Source organism: Anser cygnoides, chromosome 5 (genome assembly GCF_040182565.1).
Source record: "Anser cygnoides isolate HZ-2024a breed goose chromosome 5, Taihu_goose_T2T_genome, whole genome shotgun sequence".
Lineage (NCBI taxonomy): Eukaryota > Metazoa > Chordata > Aves > Anseriformes > Anatidae > Anser > Anser cygnoides.
Window position 1 is genome coordinate 30,984,049 of NC_089877.1, and position 24,812 is coordinate 31,008,860.

General features: G+C 41.5%; 1 protein-coding gene across 11 annotated transcripts in view; it reads left to right on the forward strand.

Moving 5' to 3' along the window:
• RGS6 (regulator of G protein signaling 6) overlaps positions 1-24,812 on the forward strand; it is a 265,022-nt gene that overhangs the window by 133,042 nt on the left and 107,168 nt on the right. For 4 of the 11 annotated variants that reach the window (XM_066998673.1, XM_066998675.1, XM_048064856.2 and 1 more), the window contains exons 2-4: positions 32-137; positions 234-308; positions 496-602. The exons of 2 other annotated variants lie outside the window; for them this stretch is intronic. In XM_066998673.1, coding sequence (XP_066854774.1) covers positions 234-308; positions 496-602 — 182 coding nt within the window. In that variant the 5' untranslated portion in view covers positions 32-137. Of the gene's footprint in view, positions 1-31; positions 138-233; positions 309-495; positions 603-23,447; positions 23,576-24,812 lie in introns of those variants that run through there. 5 more of the 11 variants (XM_048064853.2, XM_048064875.2, XM_013191396.3 and 2 more) reach the window with 4 other exon arrangements.

Below are 24,812 nucleotides of genomic sequence, written 5' to 3' on the forward strand. Positions count from 1 at the left end.
TTCTGTTGTACCTTTCAATATTTCATTTTAGGTAGAGATGGCTGACTGTCCAGCTTAGAAGTATCTATATTCATGGTTCTTGGTTGGCTGCTTATAGATGCTGTCTCTGGGAAAGTTGATGGAAAGCAACTGCTCAGGTGAAATCAGTGAGGCTGTTCTGATTGTGCACGTGGCTGAGACAGGGTATTTATTTGCCTATTTATTTGCTGCTGCTTCTTGTCTTTTTTTTTAAGATGATCTGTGAACAACCTGTTGCTTTGAGCTGCTTTTCCAGGGACCTGAGCAGTCTGGACAAATATGCAGATGAGGTATGAGGACAGTCTTCTCATTTCAGTAAGCAACGTTCAAGCTCTCAGTGTTTTAATTGCGGTTAATATTTTCATGCTGTAGCTGATAAAACCTATAAAGCGTTTTAGCAAACAGAACAGATGTTTGCACAAAGACTGTCTAAAGTGAGAATGTGAGAAAGGACTGGAAATGTTCCTTTTCGTTTAGGTTGAATTTAATATTCAAGAAAGTCATCGTCTTTGTGAAAAGCTCTTGACTTGCCAGGAAACGTATTTGCAAAGCAGCAAAATAGAATCCATTTCACTCAGTAATGTGTAAGTGATACTATTGCACGTATGTATGGTATTATATGAAGTGTAAAACGTATCTATGTTATATGAAAAAAGTTTTTTATAGTAGTATTATGGAAAGAGGTATGTCAGATGTGACAAAGTGGAGGACAAACTATGGAGAGGAGAAGAGAGAAGAGGAAAAGAAAAAAGGATCAAGTAGGATCAAGTTAGTGTGACTGTCTAATAATTCAGGTAGTAGCACAGCTGTCAGTATCTGAAATCATGTGCTTTTAAGAGTAGGGCCAAACTTCCCTTAGCCAGAAATCCAGCTGTTAGAAATGGGAATTTTCAGAAGTATCCACTGAACACCTGCTGGAGTTTTTGCCTTTCAAACCCGGGGGGATGGTGGCAGTTGAGTATCACTGGCTACCTCAATAGAGCTGGACTTTTGTGACAGTAAAACAGTTGGAATTCTTCTGCATGTGAATATCATTACTGATTTCAGCAGTCCTGAGTTAAAAAACAGTTGTTATACAAATGAATCTTGGTTCCTCTGAGCCCTTGATTTTTGCGGACAGCCTGGATTAGAACATCTCCTTGCAGCGTTATTTATAACAAAGTACACGAGAGATAATTGAAATGCCTGACAAGCAAGAGAATGGGGGACATACCTCACAGCTAAGGCTCATTATAAGTGACAGTGCCTCTCATTTTGGATCTCAATTAAATACAGGCCATATAAATCTGCTTCTATCCAGCTATTACAGTATCCCGTTATAAATCACAGAAACGCAGACCTGCTTTTGCATTTGTCAAATATGTTTCCAAATTAAGCCAGAACTGACTTTTTTTTTCCCTCTACAAACCTATATTAATGCTTGACATAATAAAATATGGTCTCATGTCTAAAAATAAGAGAGGATTGTACTTTCCCCATGTAAACATTAGTAGAATGGACTTTCCATTTTCTGGTTCCCAGCCCCTTACGTTCATCCTTCGTTGCTGGGCAAATCATGGAGTTGTGCAAATAATGTCTGTGACAAATCCAAGTTTGAATTGATGCAAGAACTCTTTTCACCTTTTCCTTTATTTTTCTGGAGGTATGGGAGGATATAACTTAATTGCAACTTCTGAAATCCAGCTGTATGCAGTTTGTCCTTGAGACTGTTTTCATCACCTGTTAACCTCCACTCACTGCTGACACCTGTTGTCAGCAGCAGGTTTTCTTCACAGAGGAAACAGGACTAAAGGGAATTATGGATTCCTGACAGAGGTAACATCAAGGAAACCAGTAATCATTTTTGCCACTCACGTGAAGGCAATGCAAGCTAACGTTCCTGGTGTCTGTACCTCAAGGAGGACACGGTGGTGTTCATGAACATACAAAGAAGGGCAGCTGAAACAAGGGGACAGAGCAGCTGTCTTAGGGGGAGATGCTGAAGTGGGTGGGACCCCTCTGTTTGCACAGAGGTGGCTGAAGGAGGACTTACCATGCTTTAGAGATATGAAGATGGGATAAAGTGAATGCGGAGCTGGTATTCAGATCCACATTGGTCTGACTCGGTGAAGGGTTCCTCTAAGTCCTTGTGCTTTTTTCACATGGCTCTGCTGTTTTCATCGCTCTGTGCAGCACCTTGCGTGTTCTGGTGTCCTTGGAGGAACTGATGCAGATGTGCTTTTGTTGAAAGACTGTGAAATGTTGCTGTGGGCAGTCCAACAGGAAACAAATGGTGTGAATAGAGTGAGTTTAACTTATGCAGAAGTCTATAGCTCTCTCCCATAGAATGTGATAGTAGAAGGAAGAAAAAAAGTAGTAATTTTCAAGCTTCTGAAAGTTTTTCCAATGTGTTTGCTTGTCCACAAAGTTCTCACTGTCCTGCTAAAATAAACTCCACAATCCTCTACAGTTTAGGAGATTCTAAATCAGTTGACATTCTAATTGTTTTAGGGTAATCTCTGTTTTCACATGCAAATTTAGTTCAAGATGCTGAAAAGGGATTTAAGTAGGGTGCCAGAAAACTCATGGGAAACCCACTGTAGCTTTCCCAAAACATTTAAGTAGAAGAAATTCTCAGGCAGTGAAGGAGAAACTCCCACGTGTATGTCTTCTTGTGCCAGAAAAACCCATATCATTCGCCAAAAAGTGTGTGTGTGTGTATGTATGTATATATATATATACACACAGCAAGAAAACAGTACAAATGTCCTACCAAAGAGTTGTATATGTGTTAAAAAAAAAAAAATTATGATAGCAAAGTTGTGGACTAGCACCTTGCATGTTGTCTTGAGTACATACCGTGAGTGTTATACTGGTGTAATGGAAGACAGGCTTAATGTGAATGAAGTAGAAAAGCAGGAAAATACAAATCAGCTAGCTTAGACTATGCAAACATATTAAAGCTAATGTATTTAGTCCAGCAGCGGGCAGGTTGTGGGCTCAGCAGCGGGTGCTGCAGCCGCTGGGCACCGCTAATGCTGCTTCTGCCGGGTGGAAGCTGGAGCCTGCAGCATTTGGGTTCCCTCTGCTGGTTCAGTTTAAGGCCCTGGCTGCTTAGCTTGTGTGATGGGAGGATATTATCCCTGAAAGACTTTGAAGTATTTCCTTTCTGGCTGTGTTTTGGGATCTTGTGTAGTTATTGCATCAGCAAACTATCCTGCTTAGAAGGCGGGGGCAGGAGGGTAAATATACACCTGACTCACTAAAATAAGTGATTCAGAATTTAGGCAGATGCTTGAAGTTAAACATATACCTGTGTGCTGTACCTAATAGGAGTACGTGTGACATGCTTCAAGCACGTGCTTCCATGCTTTTCGGAGCGAAGACGTTTGTAGTGACTTTGGCAATGGACAGTTAAGCAGGCTGTACTTTGAGTGCTAATGAACAATTGTCTGAGTCTTGTCACCATCTGTAATGTCAGTGGCTATACAGCCATGTGGATTGCACTTATAACGTGAAGGAAATAAGAGTCTTTGTTTTTTAGATTTCTTTGAAGGCTTTCTCATCCATGCATTAAGTGTAAGAGTAAGGACAGACTGTGATTATAAAGCATAATCAGACCTGCGAAGCTATGGATGTGCCTATAGCTTTCTTGTTGACTTTCATAGCTCTGGGCAAGTGCTTCATTCTCCTCAGCTGAGTTTTTTCATTTGTCAAAATAGCTTTATGAGCACAGATAAGTGCTGGAAGGCATACCTTACTTTTGAAGTGGCATGAAATTATCAGCTGTAACATTACTTCATTATGCAGGGCAGCTGGAGCAAGGAGGGTATGTGCTCAGTCAAGTGCACACCTGTAATGATGTCCTTCTGTGGTCAGCTGGAGAAGCTGCAGGTTTGTTGGGGTAGGGAAGGGGCAGCAGCTGCCCGGGGCATTTCTCTTCCAGGTCAGTGGGGGAAAAGCAAGAAGGCGCTGGGGGGGGGGAGCTTCTTCCCTTGTCGTGCCCGGCAGGTTTTAAAATCATGCAGTCTACATTCAATTCACAATCTGATTCTTTTTTTCTCAATTCAGTCACTTCCAAGAGAACAGGTGAGAGCTTGCACAGCCTCAGATGGCACAGCACCATTTTCATATATGATGATCCATACGTAGTGGAAAAAGGTCCCAGATCCACCCGCAGCCAGGGAAGTGAGGCAGCAGGACATGGTGCAGGGCTTGTTTCCTCGTCAGTGTGACAGTGCCACAGCTTCATATAGAGGTGACTGAACAAAAATCCCAGAGATCTCAGTGCATAATAAGCCCTTGCATCCCGGCTTCCATGTTGTGCATGTGCCCTAAGTTTTAGCTTGCTTATGCAGGCACAAGTTTGGAGTCAGCGAGGTACTAGTGACAGCGAACACAGCATGAACGGGGTCAGAATCGTTCCTACTATGTTAGTAACTTTCTGAAACATCCTACCAACTAGGGCAAATGAAAACTGTGTGAGGAGCTCACTCCATTAGTTACTTGTTCTAGAGGAGAAAAATGCATTGATTCAAAGCACAGTAACTCAGATGATGGATTTTTTTTAATATAGAAACTATATTTGGGGGGAAAAAAAATGAGTACTCATGCAAGTTTCTCTGCAAAATCCAAACTGAGGAGAAGTTAATAGAAAGCTGTCTTGAAGCATGCCATGAGAAGATGTGATGTTCTGTTAAAAGAAACTGTATTCTGGTAAAGGGTGACAATAGTAAAAAGAATGACCTTATTTCAGAAACTCTGAATAAGAAAGGACCTTAAAAGGCCAACCGTCCCCCAAAAGATCTGACCTGTGAGCTTTGACAGGTAAAGAAGAGCTCTTAAAAATGCCCATCCTCCAGGAGGTTAGTTAAAATTGTGAATGTTTCTCACAGAAATTTCAGAATTGTCAGACTTTAGAAGTGTTCTCTACTGTCTTAAACTCTGCAGAGTGACCTCATCTGCACTTTTTTTGAGGAAAAAGTGCCTATTCACAAAAACGTGGATGTAAATGGAAAAGCTTCCCATATAACCACAGAAGAAAGAATTCTGAACTTTAGCTTCCTATAAACGTGTACTAAGGTTGCAACTGCTGATGCACCTGAAAAATTTCAGGAGTTTTGTGCTATGTTTAGAAAAATGAGGAGGAGGAATGAGGAATGAAAAGACTTACCATTAATCATTGCATTTACCTCTTCCTGAATGAAGGTCACTGGGTTTTTACCTTGGTGTTTCAAATGGAACACATTTGAAACAGGTCTTTAAGGGGAGAAGTTGGCCCTATCTGGTAAATAAAAAAAAAAAAAAAAAAGTGTTAGAGAAAGCATCCTATTCTCCTCTTAGGCTAGAAATAATAGGTTAACAGTAATAATTTTTCTTCTATTGTCTTCTAAGATAGCCTTCTGTTTATGGAAGGAACCAGAAAACAGCTTAATTTTCCTACTGTCTTTCAGTTTCTTTAAACAGTTAAAAAATACATTATTTTGGCAACTCCACCAAAATGCAAAGAACGTAGAATGGTCAGAGATTAGTGTTTGGAACCAGATGTGAACTCTGATTTAGATCAGTTTATGGTAGTGCTTGAAGTTTTCTTTAAGCCTTTTCCTCTGCCAAAAAGGACCGAGGAGCTCTGGTAGACATCAAGTGGAACACGAGTGAGCGATGTGCCCTTGCTGCTAAAAAGGCTGATGGTACTCTTGGCTACATTAGGGAAAGCATTGCCAGTAGGACACGGGTTGTCCTTCCCCTCTCCTCAGCACTGGTGAGGCCACACCTGTGCTGCATCCAGGCCCAGGCCCCACAGCAGGAGACGTGGACAGATTGGAGAGAGTCCGAGGGCCACCAAGATGCTGAAGGGACTGGAGCACCTCTCCTACGAGGAAAGGCTGAAAGCCGGGACTGTTCAGCCTGGAGAAGAGGAGGCGCAGGGGGATCTCATCAATGCCTAATAATACCTGAAGGGAGGGTGCAAAGAGGAGGGAGCCAGGCTCTTTTCAGTGGTGCCCAGTGCCAGGGCAAGAGGCAGTGGGCACAAACTGGAACACAGAAGAAAACACAGTTCTATCTGAATGTCAGGAAACACTTTTTTACTGTGTGGGTGAAGGAGCGCTGGCACAGGTTGTCCAGAGAGGCTGTGGAGTCTCCATCCTTGGGAGGTATTCAGAAGCCACCTGGATGTGGTCCTGGGCAACCTGCTTTAGGAGGCCCTGTCTGAGCAGGGGTTTGGACCAGTTGGGTTCCAGAGCTCCCTGCCAGCCTCAGCCACTCTGTAATTCTGTGGTGGCAGTGCCCAGAATTGAGCCCCAGAAGCTGAACCATGATTCTTGAGCCCATACCCAATGTAACTTGCTTTATGCTTTCTTCTGATTTTTTTCTGCATCCTTCAAATAGCAACCATTGGGCAGGATTCCCCTATACACAAAGGTCCCATATACCTCTTGTTCTGGGTTAAGGCTTTGAAATGGTTGTGAATTGCTTTCACATCTTCTCTCATTCTCTTTGCAACCATAGTGTTACTGTGCATTTTATTTCCTACACGAGAGTCTTGCAAAACAGAGTCCCAAAATATCTACAGTTAAAAAAAAAAAAAAGTTGTGTAAGTATTAATATGATGAATTCCTTGTACCTAGCACAGGATATTTTTTCCAAATTTGGTCAGGATATGAGGAAAAGTCAGGTATTAAGAACTGTTTTTCCCAAACTTCCTCATTTTAATGACTCACGGATCAGATTGATTCTAGCTTGAAGAAAGCCCCTCCCTAAACCTGGAGAGGACTGGAACCTCAGCATCCCACTGTGAAATCCCTCTAAGCTAACTTCAGTCATTACTTTTTCTAGGAAAGTCATCAGAGGTCATCACTTTGATTTTATGCATGCTAACCTTTTGATGATTTGTAGGATGTGGTGCCAGTAAATAGCCTAGAATAGCTTTATACAATATGTATTCTCTACTTTATCTATTTTATCCTGCAAAACTAAAGTAACACTGCAGGTTGACTGGCAGTTTAGGCAATAACTATGAGTAGTTAACGTTGGCATTCAAATTTTGCTCTTAGTTTTACATTATTGTGCAGATAATCAAATATTCCTTCTGTGACTAATAAGAGCTCCTTGCCATCTGTGCAGTGGTACTGCCACAAAGAAAAGACAGGTATATGTTTCTGCCCCACTTTTGTGTCATATTATTCATGCTTGAAAAGTAAAATTCATTCTTTGGGGGATGCTTCCAGTATGGATTTTATTTGTTAACCATTAGGGAAATTGGATAAATCTTAAGGATCCTTGTAAATCTAGATTCTTCCTCTCCTTCATCTACACTTCTTTTTAAAAGAAAAAGTTCCTTGTGGCTTCGCCATTTCCGCCAGCACCCAGGATGGGCACGGCTGGGCCACGCTGGAGCCAGGCTGCCTGTGGTCCGGCTAGGAGGGAGGCTTGGTTCGTGATGGATCAGAGGGAAAAAAAGGATCACTGTTTTGAAGGACAATGCAAAAAGGAAAGGCAACATTTTACTCACATTTGAAAAGCTACTGGAAACCACTTTAAGTGATTTTTTTTAAGCAGAGGCTTATTTCATGCTTGCTCATTTAATAGAGGAGGAGATCTTCTGTAGCTGCGGCATGGTTAAATCTTGCTTCGTAATGTGAGGTGAAACAAACCTGCGTATAAATAGTTCTAATGAACAGGCAGTGAATGAACTCAGGTTAAGTGTATGTTAAAAATAGAAGAGGCAGAGTCTGGAACATTTTTATACCAATTTTCTGTTAATAATTCATAGAACTTCAGTCTCTTCCATCTCATACCTTTTACTAAGGAAGAAGCAAGTAGAATGGCGAAAAGATTCTGGTAATTCTTATGTGCAAATCAGTGTCCTACGTGTGATCTGTCATTTGTATTATTTGTCCTTCTTTGTAACATTTACTTCTTTTCCTGTTTTGGAGAAAGGCAAGAACAACTGTTGTGAAAAACTATGGGCGGAAAAATGCTTTCTTCGTTCTGCAGGCAATTGTATTTTGCCCTGAAGCATGACATTTGATTTAACCTGTCCCATTGTATAGAATTGCATAGCTACAATTTTTATTGAACAGCAGTACTCACTTTCTCTACTGCCTGGAAGCAGTTAGTATCTCCTCCTAGTGATTTGGAGAACTGGTAAGTCCTGTGTTGTGATGCACCACAACACTGTATTGTTGTGACACGTGGCCGCAGTGCTTTGACAATGCGTAGCAGCTCTGGGGTCATCACACAGGAGAGTGCTCCGACTGCTTTGTCACACTGTTCCCCAACCCCTGATCCCTCTTTCCACAAGCTACTGCGTGGTGATTGTCCCTGGTCTCTGCCCCTCCTTTGCTGGCTGCTGAAGGGTCTTCCCCCTTCCCTGCTTCCCTCTTGCTTCTTTGTATTCTTTTTTTCAGGAGGAGTGAGAAGCATCTTTGTAGCTCTTTTCTAATGTGTTTCCTGTGCAGTCTTGAATTTCTCATGGAGTGTTCTTTCAATCAATTCTCTGTGTATTATGTCTGACACTTAAACAGAGGATCACCTGCCAAATGCGTAGGCTTGAAGAGACCCTACTGTGATTGCTCATCACTGCCACTGAAATTATTACATCTCCAGGTGTAACAACCTGCTATATTGAATTTGCCAGTTTCAAGAAACTGAATTGTATATTACAGAACGTAGAGTCCACAGTTGCATGCAAGTAGAATAAAAGATTGTTCTTGGCCCCAAAAGGTTACAGATCAATTTAAAACAAACAATAAAGCAATGCATACACTAAAAAGCAAAAGGCATCAGTTGGATGAGAGGAAGGTGGAGAGAAATACAGTTATAATTTACTTTGATAAGGGTTTTATGTTTCCTGATTTTAAGTTTTGAACTTTCATTTCCACAAGCAGTCCCTTATCTTCACATGAAAGAGGGAGAAGGGTGCAAAAAGGCTTCTGCACCCTCTGTCAAGTCTGAAGAAATGAAGTTCCTCCTAATTGCACCTTTCTTCAAGTTGAACTATCTGTGTCTTCTCAATCTGCCACTAATTCTTGGTGCATCAAAAACCTGACATGGATATTTGTTCATCAAACACTCAATGAGCAACACTCCCTCAGTTGCATTGGGGTGGTATTTGTACCTTCCCCCTGCGAATGGCAAGCATGACCAGAAGCCGTGTACTACCTACACGGTGAAAAAACAGTTATTACTTCATAGTTAATTGTTAGTAACAATTAAGATTGTGTCTGCATACCTATGACTGGTAGGTTTTTAGTTTATTTTCAGTAAATCGTAATGGGAGTGCACTGTAACTGCTTTCCTCTTCTTATCATTTGGGAGTAAAGATTTTTTTTTTTTTTGAGTCTGGTGTAAATGCAGAGCTAGTGCAAGACTGGCACAGGCTTTCTCAGTCTCTTGCTGAGTTTTCATTTATAATATCTGTTCCTTGCCTGACAGTACTTCATTGCTTTGCATTCCTGTCTTTTTTTTTTTTTTTAAGTGTTAGCTAATAAACCGCAGAGAATACTTCAGTCTCAGCTTTGCTCTCTAGCATCATGCACAGTGCAGGGACTGACGTGGCTGATCTGTTGCTATCCCCCTTCCTGGCATCTGGCCCTGTTTCCCTTTCCTCCATTTCTGTCAAGGTAGGAAGCATTAAGCTTTCCTGCAGCGTCACATACCCAGATCAGCTTATCAAATGTGTGTGTGTATGGGAGGCTTTGCACCCTTCTATTCCAGGCCTCCACATGCTGAAGGATACCCTTACCTGATGTTTAGATTCATGTGTCATTTGCCTGCTCATGCGTGAAGAGAGGCTGTACTGCACATGTAACAACATGTGAGCGTGGCTGGATGTGGTCTGTGCTCAAAGGTGGTGTCTGTACCAGCTTGTGAAAGAAATCTAAGGCTAACTGTGATGGCAAATTGTGGGTTTTCAGAGCTCCGGTAGGTTGATAGGGGCATGGAAATACTCTTCTATGAGCAGTGGTGAGAAGTGGATGATGTTCCTCCTACATATGCACAGAGCACAAGAGAAGATCCACGTTTGCATGGTCAGCATTTTTTCCTTCTCCTATCAATTTGTATTTCTTTTTTCAAGGAGTGGTAGGCAGTAGTGAAATAGTAACAGCCTGTTTATGTGATTGTGGGGAGTGCCTGATCTGATACTATGAGCCATCACTTACCAGGCTCATCCAGAAGGTTGTCAGCATTATTAACTATTTCTAATGTGGATCTGAAAGTTGCAGAAAGGGAAGAACCCCTGGGAAATCACAGGAAAATTCAAATAAGCCCCAAACACGTAGTGCTTTGTAGAAAGGTTATACCCGAACGTTTTTCAGTTAAAGTCATCTTGGAGATTGCTGATGATGGATCTTTTATTCTGATGTGTGTTGCTAATTACCACGTTGTGGATAGGGCTTGTTTCAGTCTCAATGTGTCAAGCTCTGGGAGAGCAACCAAATTAGGTTAAATTGACTGCCTGGCTGTAATGGCCACTGAGGTAAAGTTTGATTGCAGTGCTGAGGGTAACGCTACAAATCGCTGTGAGGTCCGCAACCTTTTCTAGGCATGTATATCACTACAAAATGCCAGCTAAAGCGTTAGCTGGGGTTTTCATTACTAGGATCTAAACATTTATTCTGAGATGAATTTTATTGGGAAGACGCAGGATTTATGCTACCAAATATGTATCTTCTTGGAACATGGCTAGCAGGCAAGCACATTCACCGAGAGAAGAATTATCAGATGCCATGGGCACTGGAGATAAACGTTTTGTTGTGAAATCCTTTTTTTTTACTTTAATTACAGCTAGGAAGACAATCTCTACCAAGGCATTAAATTGGGTCAACAGCTAAAAAGGCTTGAGAACAGATATTGATGACAGCAAGTGGTATATATATACAGGAAATAACAGCAGTGTGATGCTGGGCGTGACAGGCCTTTAAATGCTGTAAGGGTCCCATTAACACTTAAGTAATAATACGTTAGAGAAAATATGGTTATCATGAGATGATGAATTATTCTAGGATGTTAAGGCATTAGGCTCGGCAGCCTTCTAATCCCATGGGTTTGATTACTCTGTAGTAGTCATATCCCCTGGAATCCTCTTGTACAGTAGCTGCTATAAAATATCTTTCTTACTACTGCTTCATGAAACTACGTGGATGACTGCTGTCATCGTTAAAAGATTGCAGGTATAAGCTTTTCAGGCACTCGATCGTCCTCCTATCTCTACCTTCTAAAATCTTGCATTACCAAGCCAAATCCTGTTCTGTGGTTAAAAATTAAACAAAAATCCTGTGTCAGTTACTCGTGTTCATACTCAGGGCAGAGTAAAGCTGTCACTTCAGATTCATGGCACACGGTAACTGTGGGACTGGAAGGTTTGACAAGTTATCTGTTTTAAAGGTGAGGAAGAGTCTCGTGCCTTACAGTTACCTTTCAGAGAAATGAAGATAAGATTTTGTCAGAGGTAGAGATTTGGAGGAGCCAACTTAGGTGGGGTTATGTGCTAAATCAGCAGGACTGAGCAGGATCTGCCCGAAGGGTCTGATCCCTTATCCTAAAAACAAAAAAAATCTGTAAATGCAGAGCACCATGAAAAGCTTTCCTCCAAAATGATGCATGGGAACAAAAGAAGTCTCACAGCATGTCCTTTAATGAATTTGAGTAATTATTGAGACCTGTGGTTCAGTGCCTAGTCCCCCTAGCAGCTCCAGCACCCACTGACCCGCACCTGATGGAGAACCGGGCCTCTCCCTGTTCTCACAAGGCCAGGCAGCCCTCGCCTCTTTCACCATCGCCACTGCATGCCATACTCTCAATGTACCCTTTTAATTTGGTTGCTACCCAGTGGGGCCTTTTTTTTTCTGCTTGCTGCTGATGTGTGTCTAGGGCTCATTAGCAAATGTAAATTTTACTGATCAGTAGAAAAAGGTGCTCAGAGCGATCTTGGAGAATAATAGATCAGGGGGAAGCGTGCTGTGCAGAACAGCTTGGGCCAGTGCAGCAGCATTCACTGTAATCCCCTCCGCTGTTTCATTTTTGTTTAGGTGCAACAGTTAAAGGACCATAATCAGGTAATTTCTAATACCTCTGTGGATGCCTCTTGCAATATTTGCAAAACCTGCAATGTGCTTCGATTTCAAACAGTACATTCATCCTGAAATTATCTGGGGAGTGGAGAGTCGCTTACAATGTTTGAATCAGCCCAGTCACACTGATATTGTTCCCCAAACTTGTGATGGATTGTGTTATTCATACAAAAATGACTAAGAACGCTGAGTCAGACACAGTGTAGGCAGCCTATGTGCAAAGCTTCCTTCAAGGCTCTGCCAGTACATCTTAATCCTGATTTTTTAGCTGTTCCTTGTGTTATTTTGGTTGGAGACCTCCTCCCCACCCTGACCATCATCAGGCACCTAAATGCGTCCCTGTGCATGCATGTCTCTGACGGTGTGCCTCGGTCATTGTGCCATGTTTTATTCCAGCCCATGTTGCCAAACTGATCTGCCAGCACGATTCAGATCTGATCTGCAGCACAGCTTATCGCTGGCCATAAATCACTCTGCTGACGTCCGGTTCTGCAGCATCATGGCTAAGGACACAATGGAGATTAATGTGGAAGGGGGGAAAGGGATATAAACTGGTCTTATTAGCCAGTTAGCTGAAATGCACACATACTGTGGTGTTGCAGAATTATAATTGGGAATGACAGGGCACTATATTTGTGATAATAAAGGTGTCCAGGAAAAACTCAATGCTGAAATTTATGCTGATGACACAATGAAGCAACATAGCACTGCTGGAATTGTGCACTCATGTTTGTTCTGTTACTTATGATCAGTGGCTGTTGCACCAAAAATGGATGAGTAATATATTGACCGTTTACAAGGAAAGCAGTGCCAAGGAAGGAGAAGGTGCTGTTGAGTTTTCCAAAGTAATTTTGATGCTTTTTTTGTCCTGTTCTCTGCAACTATGGGGTATCACTGTTATGTATTTGTGGTTCAGTTACTGCAACTGTAGAGCAAAAGGAATCCTGGTAGACCAAGCTGACTTTTACCAGCCAGTGGTGGCTTTCTTTATGCTTCCCAAGTCTCGCTGAAAAACACTGGGTGAAATTCCAGCGGAGGACAAGAGCCTGATTTGCTTTGTTTGGCTGTAGTGAGTGTTGCCAGTAGTAACAGATCCATATCATACCTGCTTAGGTCTTCGTGGTCACAGGAAGGTGGGGATTTTCAATTGACAGGTTTTTTTTATTGAATTATGTATTGCATTTAGAAGAAAAGTGACTCTTAAAAGTCCAATGGAAAATAGTAGAGTTGACTATTGTAAAAATGTACTATGGTCAAATGGGCTATAGTTTGATAGTCTTTGCTTTGTTGCACATCTAAATAGTTTGAAGTCTCATTTAAAACAAACGTACAGTTTTCAAATGCTGTTTCCCATGGGGATATGTCCATTACCTAGGTGTTGAATAAAACAAGTGTTGAGGGTAATACAATACACGTGGAAATTTAATTGCATCCTATGGTCTCACTGTGGTAAATGAATGCTCAAAGTAAAAGTTTGAGTAGGAAGAATCTGACAGATGTGGAGCAATCACAATAAAAATAAAAACAAGGGGAAAATGAAGTGTCATAAGAACAAAATTCAGCATCTTTTTCATCATCTGGGCTGTCAGGGAAGCATTGTGACCAGCACATTGCAGTCTTCCTCTAATCAGTTTGGGCTAGGCCTGAAGTGATCAGGCAGCTGGACTAGCAGACCTGTGAAGGTCCCTTCTAACTGACCTATTCTATTCTAGTTAATCAGTCCCTTCTCCAGATGCTCTCACAGATTCTGCAGTGCTGCCAGACCTTTGCTGGAGGTGGCAAGTACATTCCCATGGACCAAGGAAGATGGGCCGCTGGTGGGCTTCCCCCTGAGGGAGGAGAGAGGTGAAGTGTCCCACACTGCAGGCATGTTTGCTCTGCCTTGATCTACCCAGACTTCTGAGGCTTTCAAGTTACTAAACTGGGGGTTTAAGCCACTTGGCAGCTAAAATTAACGGGCTGACTGTGAGTCACTGCTTACAGGCTGGTGTTTGCAGAGTCTTCCTGTACAAGAAGGGAAATAATAACCACCATACCTCCTCACAGCCTGTGAGGAGACAAGAGCTAAGGCTTTAACCGGTAAATTGGTACCCTGGAGGCCAGATCTAGAGGAGAACAGAAGACTCATACCCCAAAATGGCTGTTTGCCAGTGTGCCTGCAGGCTGTGACAAGGTGAGGGTGCCACAGGCGAGCTTGAGGGAGGGGAACCTTGCTAGAGCAGCTTCAGGCGTGTTTACTCTAGATGTTAGGCCTGTATGAGAGACCCCAGAAAGAAGGTGAGCTGTGAGCCCCTCCGTGGCCCTGTGGGACACTGCTGCAGCTCTGGGTTCCCTCACTGTGTCCTTCCCCTAAGTGAAGGCCTGGCCGCCTGCTTGGCAGCTGCCCCTCACGGCCTCCCAGGTAGGAGCATGGGGAGAAGATATTTAGGTTGCGTTAGCTAGGATAGTTGCTATTAATTGAGCAGCGTAAAAAAGCCTTCATGTAAGGTTAAAATTGAATTTTCCTTTTACACTTTAATGAAAGATACTTTCTAATTAAAGATACTTCGCTTGACTAGGTAGGAGCCATTTCACTTGCTATGTCTGTGCGGGAAGCTGCGTCTGTTTCCATTAGCCATCCCACGTGCATGTGCAAGCCTAACTCGCTTCATCTGCGCTACCTTATGCCGTGGGCTTGAATGGGACCGAGGAGGTGGCACAGCCTGTCCCTGGCTCCCCAGCTTGCCCGCAGTGGGAATAGGGTTTATTTTTGCATAACACTTTGCCCAGGTGTGAAAAAGTCGCTGACTTTTTTCTTTTTTTTTTTTTTTAACCTAGTTGTCAACTCATCTTCAAAGCAGCTCTCTTCTCCAAAAGTACAGTTTTGTGCACGCTTCCCATCTGGTTAATTACAACAAAAATCCAAGGTTCATGGAAATTTCGGTTAAAATGTCACTGGACTAAGTTTTTGGTCTCTCAGGGATAATAGTAATGAGTTGCTTTTGTATTTGTAGTTTACTTATGCTTTAGAGTGCTGATAGGCTTGTTTCATAAATGCAATTTAGTGCAATATATGCAGCAGATGTTTGTACAAAACCACATCCTGTAACTTGTGGTTGTGTAATCACTAGTTATTTTAAAAATTGTGCAGACAGATGTTTTTCTTTCTTTCTTTCTTTTTTTTTTTTTTTTTGTCACATGTATTTACAGTTCCTAGAGATCTTCTACAAAGGCTGCTACTGGTTTAAGAGACCAGATTGTGACCCGACCCTGTGCAGGAAAACAGCAGAAGATTGGTCCCTCCACAGCACCTTTTGATAGAGACAGCATCTGAAGTCTAGATGTTGTCTGGGCAGCTCTGTTTTCCCTGCTTTGGAGGGCAAAGGAGGCCGTGGAGAGAGGGCTGACAGGAGCTGTGGCTCCATCCCCACTTGCCCTCAGCCACCACAGCTGGCTGGCTGAATACACCGCAGGGAACAGAGGGAGTTCTCATTTTGCTCTCTGCAGAAAGAAATTCTGATAAAGAATTAGCAGGCAAAGCAACAACAAGGCTGAGAATGCAGGTATAGAAGACTAAGTGCAGGCTTTTAAAAATACTGGCCCAGATTTCTCTGAAGCACAGTCTCTTTCAGTGTCCCCTGAGGCGACACGCTCATCTCTGTGTACATCTGCAGCTGCTGTGCAGGTGTCTCTGTGACCTCAAATGGGGGGAGAGAAGGATATTTTATGCTAGTTCAGTGTTCTGCTTCTAGAGGAAGAACAGAGGGCTCAATCTGAAGGGATTAGGGTTTTATTCTGGCTTTTTTTTCCTAAATATTTCCACTTAGGCTTTGGACAGAGCTATACAGTAACGAACCCCTGTGTGTACATCACTAACACTCATTTGTTTTGAGCTCAACAACTAGGGCATGCCAAGATTTGCCTTTAGCATCATTCAGATGAGGCAAATGCACCAGGTTATACATAACATTTTTAAATGAGTGAAAAGTCATTCAAGTAGTTTCAAGTAATGCGTAAGATCTGGAGAAAGCTTTAGTAACAAAAAAGTCAAAAAGCACTTCAGAGTGATACTAATTATAGATTATTCCACTTGTGTGTTTTCATGTGCAGAGCATATAACAGTGTTGGTTCAAAGAGTTTCATCAGCCAAATCACAGCTATTAGCAGTGGCAACTGGTTTACTTCACTGATTTTTGCATGAATGTATTTTTACTTCTTACTTGTCACAGACCCTTTAAACTTCTGTATTCAGCTGGGCAATACTCAGCATACTCTAAGTGTCTAATTAATTGTTTGTCAGTGTTTTATCAAGAAATTGATATGAAAGTGTTCTGTATTTTCTGCTACATGTGTAGGATCAAAGTAGGTTGGGGCAGAGCTAAAAGGAGTGAACAAAGTACACGTACAACTTTAGTGGTATGAATTATTACATTTTAATAAAAATGCTCCTGAACAAACTTTAACAAACTCAAATGATCAGAGAACCATTTTCTGTAGCTGTAAATGCAAAATACTGAAAATATGAGGCTGTCATCGAGTTACTTTTTAAAAATAACAAAGGCATCATTTCCTAAAATATTTTATGTGATTTTATAAAGAAAAAGAATTTCTCATTGAAACTCCCATGAACATGAAAACACACAGAATTAGGAAGAGAACTGTTGAAGGACACAGTCTGATACATGGCTCACTTGTTGGCGAGAAGGACATCAGTCTAGGCAAGCTGAACAACAGCAAATAAAAATACCAGGAAAATGAGCATTAAATCCTCAGGATAAATTGTACTTCAGAGACTGCTGATACTGTGATTGTGTGCAACCAAATGCTGTGTGTCAGATATGCTGAAGTGTGCTAGTTCTTAGTCCCAGGAAAATTGAAGAAAAGGCTGCCACTGACCTCAGGGAGCAATGAACCTGGATGCAGGACCGCAACAGAAGTGCCTGGATCAATGCTGAGTGGAAGATGGTGGTGAACCTTTTTTTCTGCATGAGAACTGTAAGTGACAGAAGAGACACCTACCAGTTGTCTGGCTTTTGGAAAGGTGCTGCCTGTTCTGCAAGTCTGATAATAGTCGGTGTTTCTGTAGCCAAATTCTGATAACTATTAACTGTGGGAATGCCATCAGAGCTCCCTGCAGGGTAAAACTAGAGCTGAATTTCTGGTAGAGACTGTCTCTTTGCAAGCGTGTTGGAGAGCTGCTTGAGTCTGTTGGATGCAGCCTAGGAAGACACCAGTAAATATAGGGTGGCCACGCTCACGGAAATGCCCTTGAATGTTATCAAGAGCGCCAGCTTTGAAATCACCATGCAGCATGCACTTCCCTTCTTCATCCCTCTGGCTGATCACACATGTATTATTGATGGCCTTCCACCACCCTCTCTTGCCCCCCTCCCGCTGCGCCCTTGTGCACCGCTGGGCAGAAGCAGGTGCAGAGACCAGCGTGGAGCCCGAGCTGCTGATCTCCAGGCTGCCAGGTCTTGTTTCTTTTCATGCACACTTCCTAGCACTAATGGGGACCACTTGATAGTAGCATAGAAAGTGAGGAGGACTTGTAGATTTTTTTCCCTTCTTTACCTACTTATTCATTAGCTATTATTTTCCGTTGTAATATCTTACTGGTCTCCTAGATAAGAAATGCAGAGCTGGATCTTGCTGAGTTGATGTCAGGTGTAATGGCATTCCACCACCAACCCCAGCCATCCCGTTAAAAGTAACGTATTTATGCAGACTTACATTTCCTGCCTTTGCACTTCAGACAACTGGTGTCATAGGATGCGTTAGGTGGGGCTTAAGCGTCTGATTTCTGTTGGTTTTCACCAATGTTTTTGTTGAAGTTATCAGCATTAAGTACTAAATCCTGCTCACTCACCTCACTTATTTTACAGTAAGTCAAATAAGTAGTACTGAGAGATTTTTCTCTTATTTCAAAGGTTTCTTAAGTTTCTCATTTAGTCAGATTTATATAGGACATAAACGTCACTTTCAGTGGAATGCTTTCAGTATTAAAAATTCCTGAAGAGAAGAAGTAGAAGCTCACGATATGCCTTTTGTATCTAGCCATGATTGTGGAAATCTGAATAGACACAGCATTCAGACATGGATGAGTCTAAAAAATTTAGTTCACCCACACTCATTTGTACTCCAAGCTTTGTACAGTTTGATTTTTTTTACTGTGTGCACGTACGCATGCATATATTTCATTAGAAATAACACACTTCATCTGTGCTCACACAGATGAGAATTATGTGCATCTATGTTTAGAGGACCACTACAAGTAAGTATTCATAGCTTTATGCAAATTACAATATTCATGCATTAATAAATAGATGCACATTTGGTCTTTCCATGTTCTATAGAAAGTGTCATCATGTCAGAGAGCAAAAAAAGTGCCATATTGCAAAGATAACCACTCTTAGATTGTAGACAGCAAGTGGCAGAAAGGATGAATTGCTAAACATACAACTATGCTGCAAAAGTGAGGGTTTTTGTAATTGTCAAGTGTCATACACGAGACAGGGTACTTGGTTGTGGGTCACCTCTAATGTACTGGAGACTGAAAAAGTGCAAGTATCACAAGTGAGCTGTAAGGGCTTATAAATTTTATTTTTCTCAAATAGTATTCTACAAGGAAAAACAGTTCAAAAACCATTGCGGTGCTAGGTAAAATTGTTTGTATAATAAGATTTAATATATGCATGGTGCTGTTGTCTCTGCTAGATGTTCTCCTTCCGTACCATAAAAACTTGGTTAATTGAACATGAAGTCTGTAGGAAAAATTACCTGTGTCACACAAAAGGATTATGTACCATTCAGAGAATATCTGGAGTTGGAAGGGACCCACAAGGATCATCAAGTCCAACTCCTGGCTCCACACAGGACCACCCAGAAATCAGACGATGTGTCTGAGAGCGTTGTCCAAACTCTTCTTGAACTATGGCAGTTTTGGTGCTGTGACCATTGCCCTGGGGAGCCTGTTCCAGTGCCCAACACCCCCCCAGTGAAGAACCTTTTGGAGGTAATACTTTCTGTGTTTAAAAGAGGAAAGACAAACAACTCAACTATCTGTAGATACAAGTGCCAGCTTATGATACAGAAATGGGTAGCTAGCTATTATACACTCTGGAGGTAGCTTGCTCTGGCTTGGTGCGTTCACATGTTGAAGCAGCTGTAGCCACAGGATGCAGAGTCTTTTGTGCTGTTCTTTCTCTGTAAATAAAGCAGCAAGTAAGCATTATAGTGCCCAGAGACAGTCTTTTATGTTGTCTGCTTGTAGGAGAGGTAAACAGAGCACCTCGTGTTCTCACTAGGTAATTCTGCCATGCGAACAGTCTTCAGCTCTCTCTTACACAAGCCCCTATAGAGAAGGTAGCAATAAGCTCCCAAAAGCAAATGATATCTTACTCTGTAGGATTTCTAACTTTCATTCTACAGGTATTTTTTTCCTTCAATGAAGAAAAATACTGATTAGGTGTCAAGAGGTAGAAGTCTTTAAAATTGGTGTCTCTGGCAGGGTTCACAGAAGCTGTGTATTATGATTTGTTACGAAATACAGGGTTAAAAAGAACAGCAGAGCCTGGCCGCATTGGGCATTAGATGCATTAAATGCCAATATTACAAATGATGTTTCGAGCAGACAGCAACACTTCCTAGCTTTTCTCTCCCTCTAAGTCAATAATGTGCTTGTCTCCTGCAAAAGCTGTTTAGATACAATCCATGGTGGAGTACCGGTGCTTGGTTCAAACTTCTTCCCCTAAAAAAGAGAGAAAAGCCAGAGCTGAATCAAACAGCAGTTTGATTCTGAAATGAGGGAAAAGCAGGCATGGCATCACTTACATCAGCTGCTCCAAGTTTAGCTCAGGTTATGTTATTTGATTCACTGTTAAAAAAAGAAGGAAGAAATTCTTGAGGAAAAGGAATGGACATTTCTTTTAATATAAACAATGAAAATTAGTCATTTTCCAAACTGTTTTTGTAAACCGCTTAAGTATTACTTTGAGTACGTTGACAAGATTATTGTTACCAAAGGACAGAGCTAATAGAAGTAGAACCACTGAATAAGTCATAAAATCAATTTTGAATTAAACAACTTCACCAATGGTGAGGATTGAAATTTTGTCCTGGTAGATCCCATAACTGTTGGTGGATTTGGAAATCTTTTTTGCTGAGGGGAACAAACCAATTGCTTTTAGAATAATAAATGATAGTTGCAGAGCATTAAAATTTTAATGAATCCAAAAACGATGATCATGTCATGAGAACCATATGAGCATTTTAAATTCATGTCTTCCAGTTAGTGATCTGTGGGGCTTGGGTATTTTGTTTGTTTGTTTTTGGAGGGGGTGTAAAGGGATGTTCTGTGTTTTGTTGGGTTTTGTGGCGTGCTTTTCTTTTTTCCTTCATTTTTAGCAATAGCTGCTGTTAAAATCCAGGGTCAAAGCAGTTGAGGAGCTCAGTTTGAGAGGCTCTGGATCTTGTAAGTTGTGCAAACTGACCTGTCAGCATATTTTACCGTATCTGAATAAATTCCTAAATTAAGATAACTTTGGTCAGACAGTATCAAATCTGGTCTGACTAATGCTCAGATTTATTTATTTTAAATTTTCTGTAATACTTCTACAGTTCCAGCCTTTCATTTTACTACTGCTCCATAGCATGTTGGAGAAAGAAGTAGGACATTTCTAAATTTTTTTTAATATTTGCCAAATCCCCAGATGTTGTTTCCTCACTATAAAAATGGCACCTATACTTATATAAAAATATATTGAAATACCATACAGAGAAAAGGTATAGTTAGTGGAGGTATGAAAAAAAGAAATCGTATTCTCCATTCTTTTACTATTGAACAAACAGAAATCTTCACCAAGCGTTCTTCCCTCAGTTCTGAAATTCTGAAATTCAAATGAAAATAGCATTTCCTTTCTCAGTGGTTACCTTTAAATCCGGGGTGGCAAACTTATTTTTTCTCTCTCTGCCTATATATATATATATATATATATATATATATATATTTGATATATATATATTTAGATATAAATGCATAAAAATAAGGTGACACTATCATGTAGAAAGGGACTGAAACAGGAAACATGATCTCTTGAGGATGGTAAATAGGTTTGCCTCTCTTTCCTGTAATCTAGTGTCTGTTCTGCTTTGCCTCTGCTTCACAGCATTTGGGGAGGGGGATAATCTGATCTTTACTGTGGTACGGCACTTTGCGGTGCAAAGAGTTAAATGATGCATGAAATGACCTGTCACACTGTATTATGTGCCACAGTATTACATACAGAGGAATACTTTTTTCTTTAACAAAAAAAAGTCAAAAAACAATTCCCTAAGCACTTTTTTGTTGCTTTGAAGAGAAACATTCAGCGTATATATATTTCTGCGTAATTTACTTCAGGTTAGCCATGGGAGCCCATCATCTACCAAAAAAGAAAGGGATGTGCGGGATGGTTTCCTTCAGCAATTCATAGGGGAAGCAAACAGTTGACATTTGGTGCCTGGCTTTTCTGTTAGAAACAACGAAACAGAACTTCCATGCTTCATACTGGAAGTAGTTCTTGAACTATTTTCTGAATGGCTTCAAGTGTCCTCGTTACAGTGGGAAAAGTTAGGTGTGTGTTTGGGAAGCCCTGCAAAACGAGTAGAAGATGATCATACACCACATATCTTAGTTTAGTGTAATAATTTCCAGTTCTTACTCTACAACTTCATCTGGTTTTGTCTGTAGTTGGTAGTGCATTGTTGAATCTCAGGTTGCAACAAGAGTCTGCAACCTACAAGTCCTGTCTTATGACTTGCAGTGTCCTTGTTTTCCCTATGAATATCTTTCAGCCACTCTAGGAGGGTGTAGGCATAAAACTTTCTTCCAGTGTGTGATCTAAAGTTTAATATATATATATATATATATATTTCTGGATTAAAAAGGGAGAACTTGTTTGCCTTTGAGCATTTGAGATGATTCAATGGCATTCCATTTTTTCAGTGCACAGACTTAAGACAACAATAGCAATGCCAAAACCCTGATCAACATCTGCAAACTAACTCTATCCCAACTTTCTTCTGCTTTACATTTATTCTTACTTGTATGTTATGTCAATGAATGATGCATTTAATCAAATAAAATACTTCTAATTTAGATACATTACTGAACAGTTGCTGCATTCTGTAGCTTCCCCAGCTTTGGGGGTACAAATGGAAATCTCTTTGGCTTTGTGGATTTGGGTTGAAGTGTCTCAGGTGCCAGCTCTTCATTTGTATCAGGGTTTGGGGAGTTGCAAGTTCCTTTATAGAAACAGGTCGGTGACCCACCAAAGTGCAGCATTTTTCATCCAGAAGGGCCTTGTATTTGATGTTCTGGAGAAAAGAGAATTTCCTCTACAAGCACTGCATTTGTCAAGCTATAGTTCAACATCGCAGGAGCGAGAGGTCATGCATACACCGCTACAGGTTTAGTTTAAAAAATGAATGTACGCTTGGCAGGCAGCAGTGACAATTGGGTCAAGGACGCAGTGGCAGCAGAAGGCCCGATGAAGTATTGCCCATAGTCTGGAGCACGGGGTGTGAGTGCTATCTGGGTGAGTGCTGGGTGAAAAACGGGCATGTCTGTGCTCATGACAGCCTTATCTCAGGTCCCACAGAGTTCATTTCTGCAGCCTCCTTGCTGGTGCCCCCCAGCCACAGTGGGAAGGCAGTGATGTCCTGGATCCAAAGTGAGCCTTGACAATCAATCCCCAAGTGAGCATCTCCCTGTGGCTTGGCTGTTCAGCTACAGTGTCACCTTGTCCATTGATTACGTCATGGCATCTAGTGTAATACTAAAACTCCTGCTTCTAAGCAGGCTTCAAAAACTGGCCTCAAGTCACGTTACTCAGCCCAGTGTTGTTGGAGGGTTTTTGATTCCTGGAGCTTTCTCAGTTGTTCCGTCACAAAGCCGGGTTTCAGCACAATTTTGTTTTGCATTAGGATGGTTAGTGCATGGCCAGAACTCAAGGGGACATTCAGGCTGTAGGAGCTAAACCTCCAAAAGAATCACTTGCCACATAAAAGCTGTTGAACTAAAACTGCTCTTGCTGTCTTACTTGTGGCACTTGCTAATTTAAGTAATTTGTGTAATGTTATTTTAGATGGCAGCTGAGTCACAGCTTTGCTTTTGGACGGTCCTGAGGTTGGGTTATGGAGCTGCATGTATTTGCCTGGAGGGAGTGGGCACACCAAGGCATCTTTTGTCATGTATGGAGTTTACTTCTGAGTCAGTCCCCATGCGGGCTTGGTAGGCACGTCTCCTTCACACTCTCATTCATCACCGTGCGAGCAATCTGGAGAGCTGCATAGTTTTGTTTTAGGTGCAGTGATGCAACAGAAAAGAAAATCTCTTGTGTTTCCAAGGCAACTTGTGTGTCTGACCCTGTCAGCAGTGAGGCAGCAGACTGCTGCCAGTCGCTGCAGTCAGTGACTTCAGTAAAAGCTCGTCAGAAGAAAGCACGTGCTCTTTCCCTAACCCCCTTGGTTATTGACATGAGGTAAATATATTAACATAAGTGCAGCTGTAGTTTCCTAATCATAACTTTTTCCTTCATATTTCATCCCGTGCCATGGCTTTGGTTTGATTCAGTCTCCCATCTGCAGATAGTCACTGAAAAGCCTTTTGGGGTTATCCAGCCAAGTCTCGTTGGGTATGGCGTGCCCACAAGGAGGTGGTATTAGGTGCCTGTTGGCCTCTGTGAAATGGTGCAGGAGGTTTGGTGCTGGCACGATCTGACAGATACCAACACCACAGGTAAGGTAGCACCTTCAGCTCCCCTAGCAGTGCTGCTTACAGGACAGGCACTGAATTGCTTCCTTTTTTTTTTTTTTTTTTTTTTTTTACCAAAGTGGTTTGTCCAATTCATATTGAGGCACACTGAGAAGCACTTTATAAGTGATCCCCTCAGAGGGAGGATCATTAGTTCTGGAGCCGTTTGCTGAGTTTCTACAGAAAGAAAGAAAGAAAGTAGGGTGGGGAGAGAGATGAAAAGTAGCGTAGACTAGATGCAGTGAACTGGAGAAAGACAATGTCAGTAGTAACAAAATACACGTTCCCATTGGAGTTGGAGCTAGGCTAATAACAGTGCGGTGTTGCATGGTATTTTTCCTGGCTAGAACAGTCTCCACTTTTATGCATGTACCTGTGCATAGGTTTGCTATGTGTGTGCATAGTTAGTAAGTGGCACTAAAGCCACCCATATTCATTACATACTGTCCGGCAGTCATGGTATAACTTTTTCTACAGAACCGTGACTTGCATCACACCTCAGTGATAATTGTACAGCCATTTGGCTTCCAATGTAGTGCTTTAAAATGCATGTCATCTTCCCTGGATGTTTGTGATACTTTCCTGCAGTCATAAAAAGCTTAACACTTCTGATTACACAGCAAAGTAAATATTTGATTTAATTTGTAGCCGACCTGAGAAGGTTTCTGATTAGAGTGGCTCCGCTCTACATGGCTTAAGAAGCTGATGTTATAAATATACGTGATACTTTTACCATAACCATAAGAAGTATGGTGGAAAATGAATCACTTTCTTCACAACAAACTTCTGTTATGCTGTAAACTGCAACAGACTCCCAAGCATTTATTACTACAGTTAAAGTTGCATGGTCAGTAAGCAAGAGTTCACTTTTAGTATTTTTATGCAGCTTTCTAACATACAAAATAGCCTTCTCTTTCATGTGATTATAGCTCACGTAGAAATTGAAATCATGGAGGGGTTGTCTG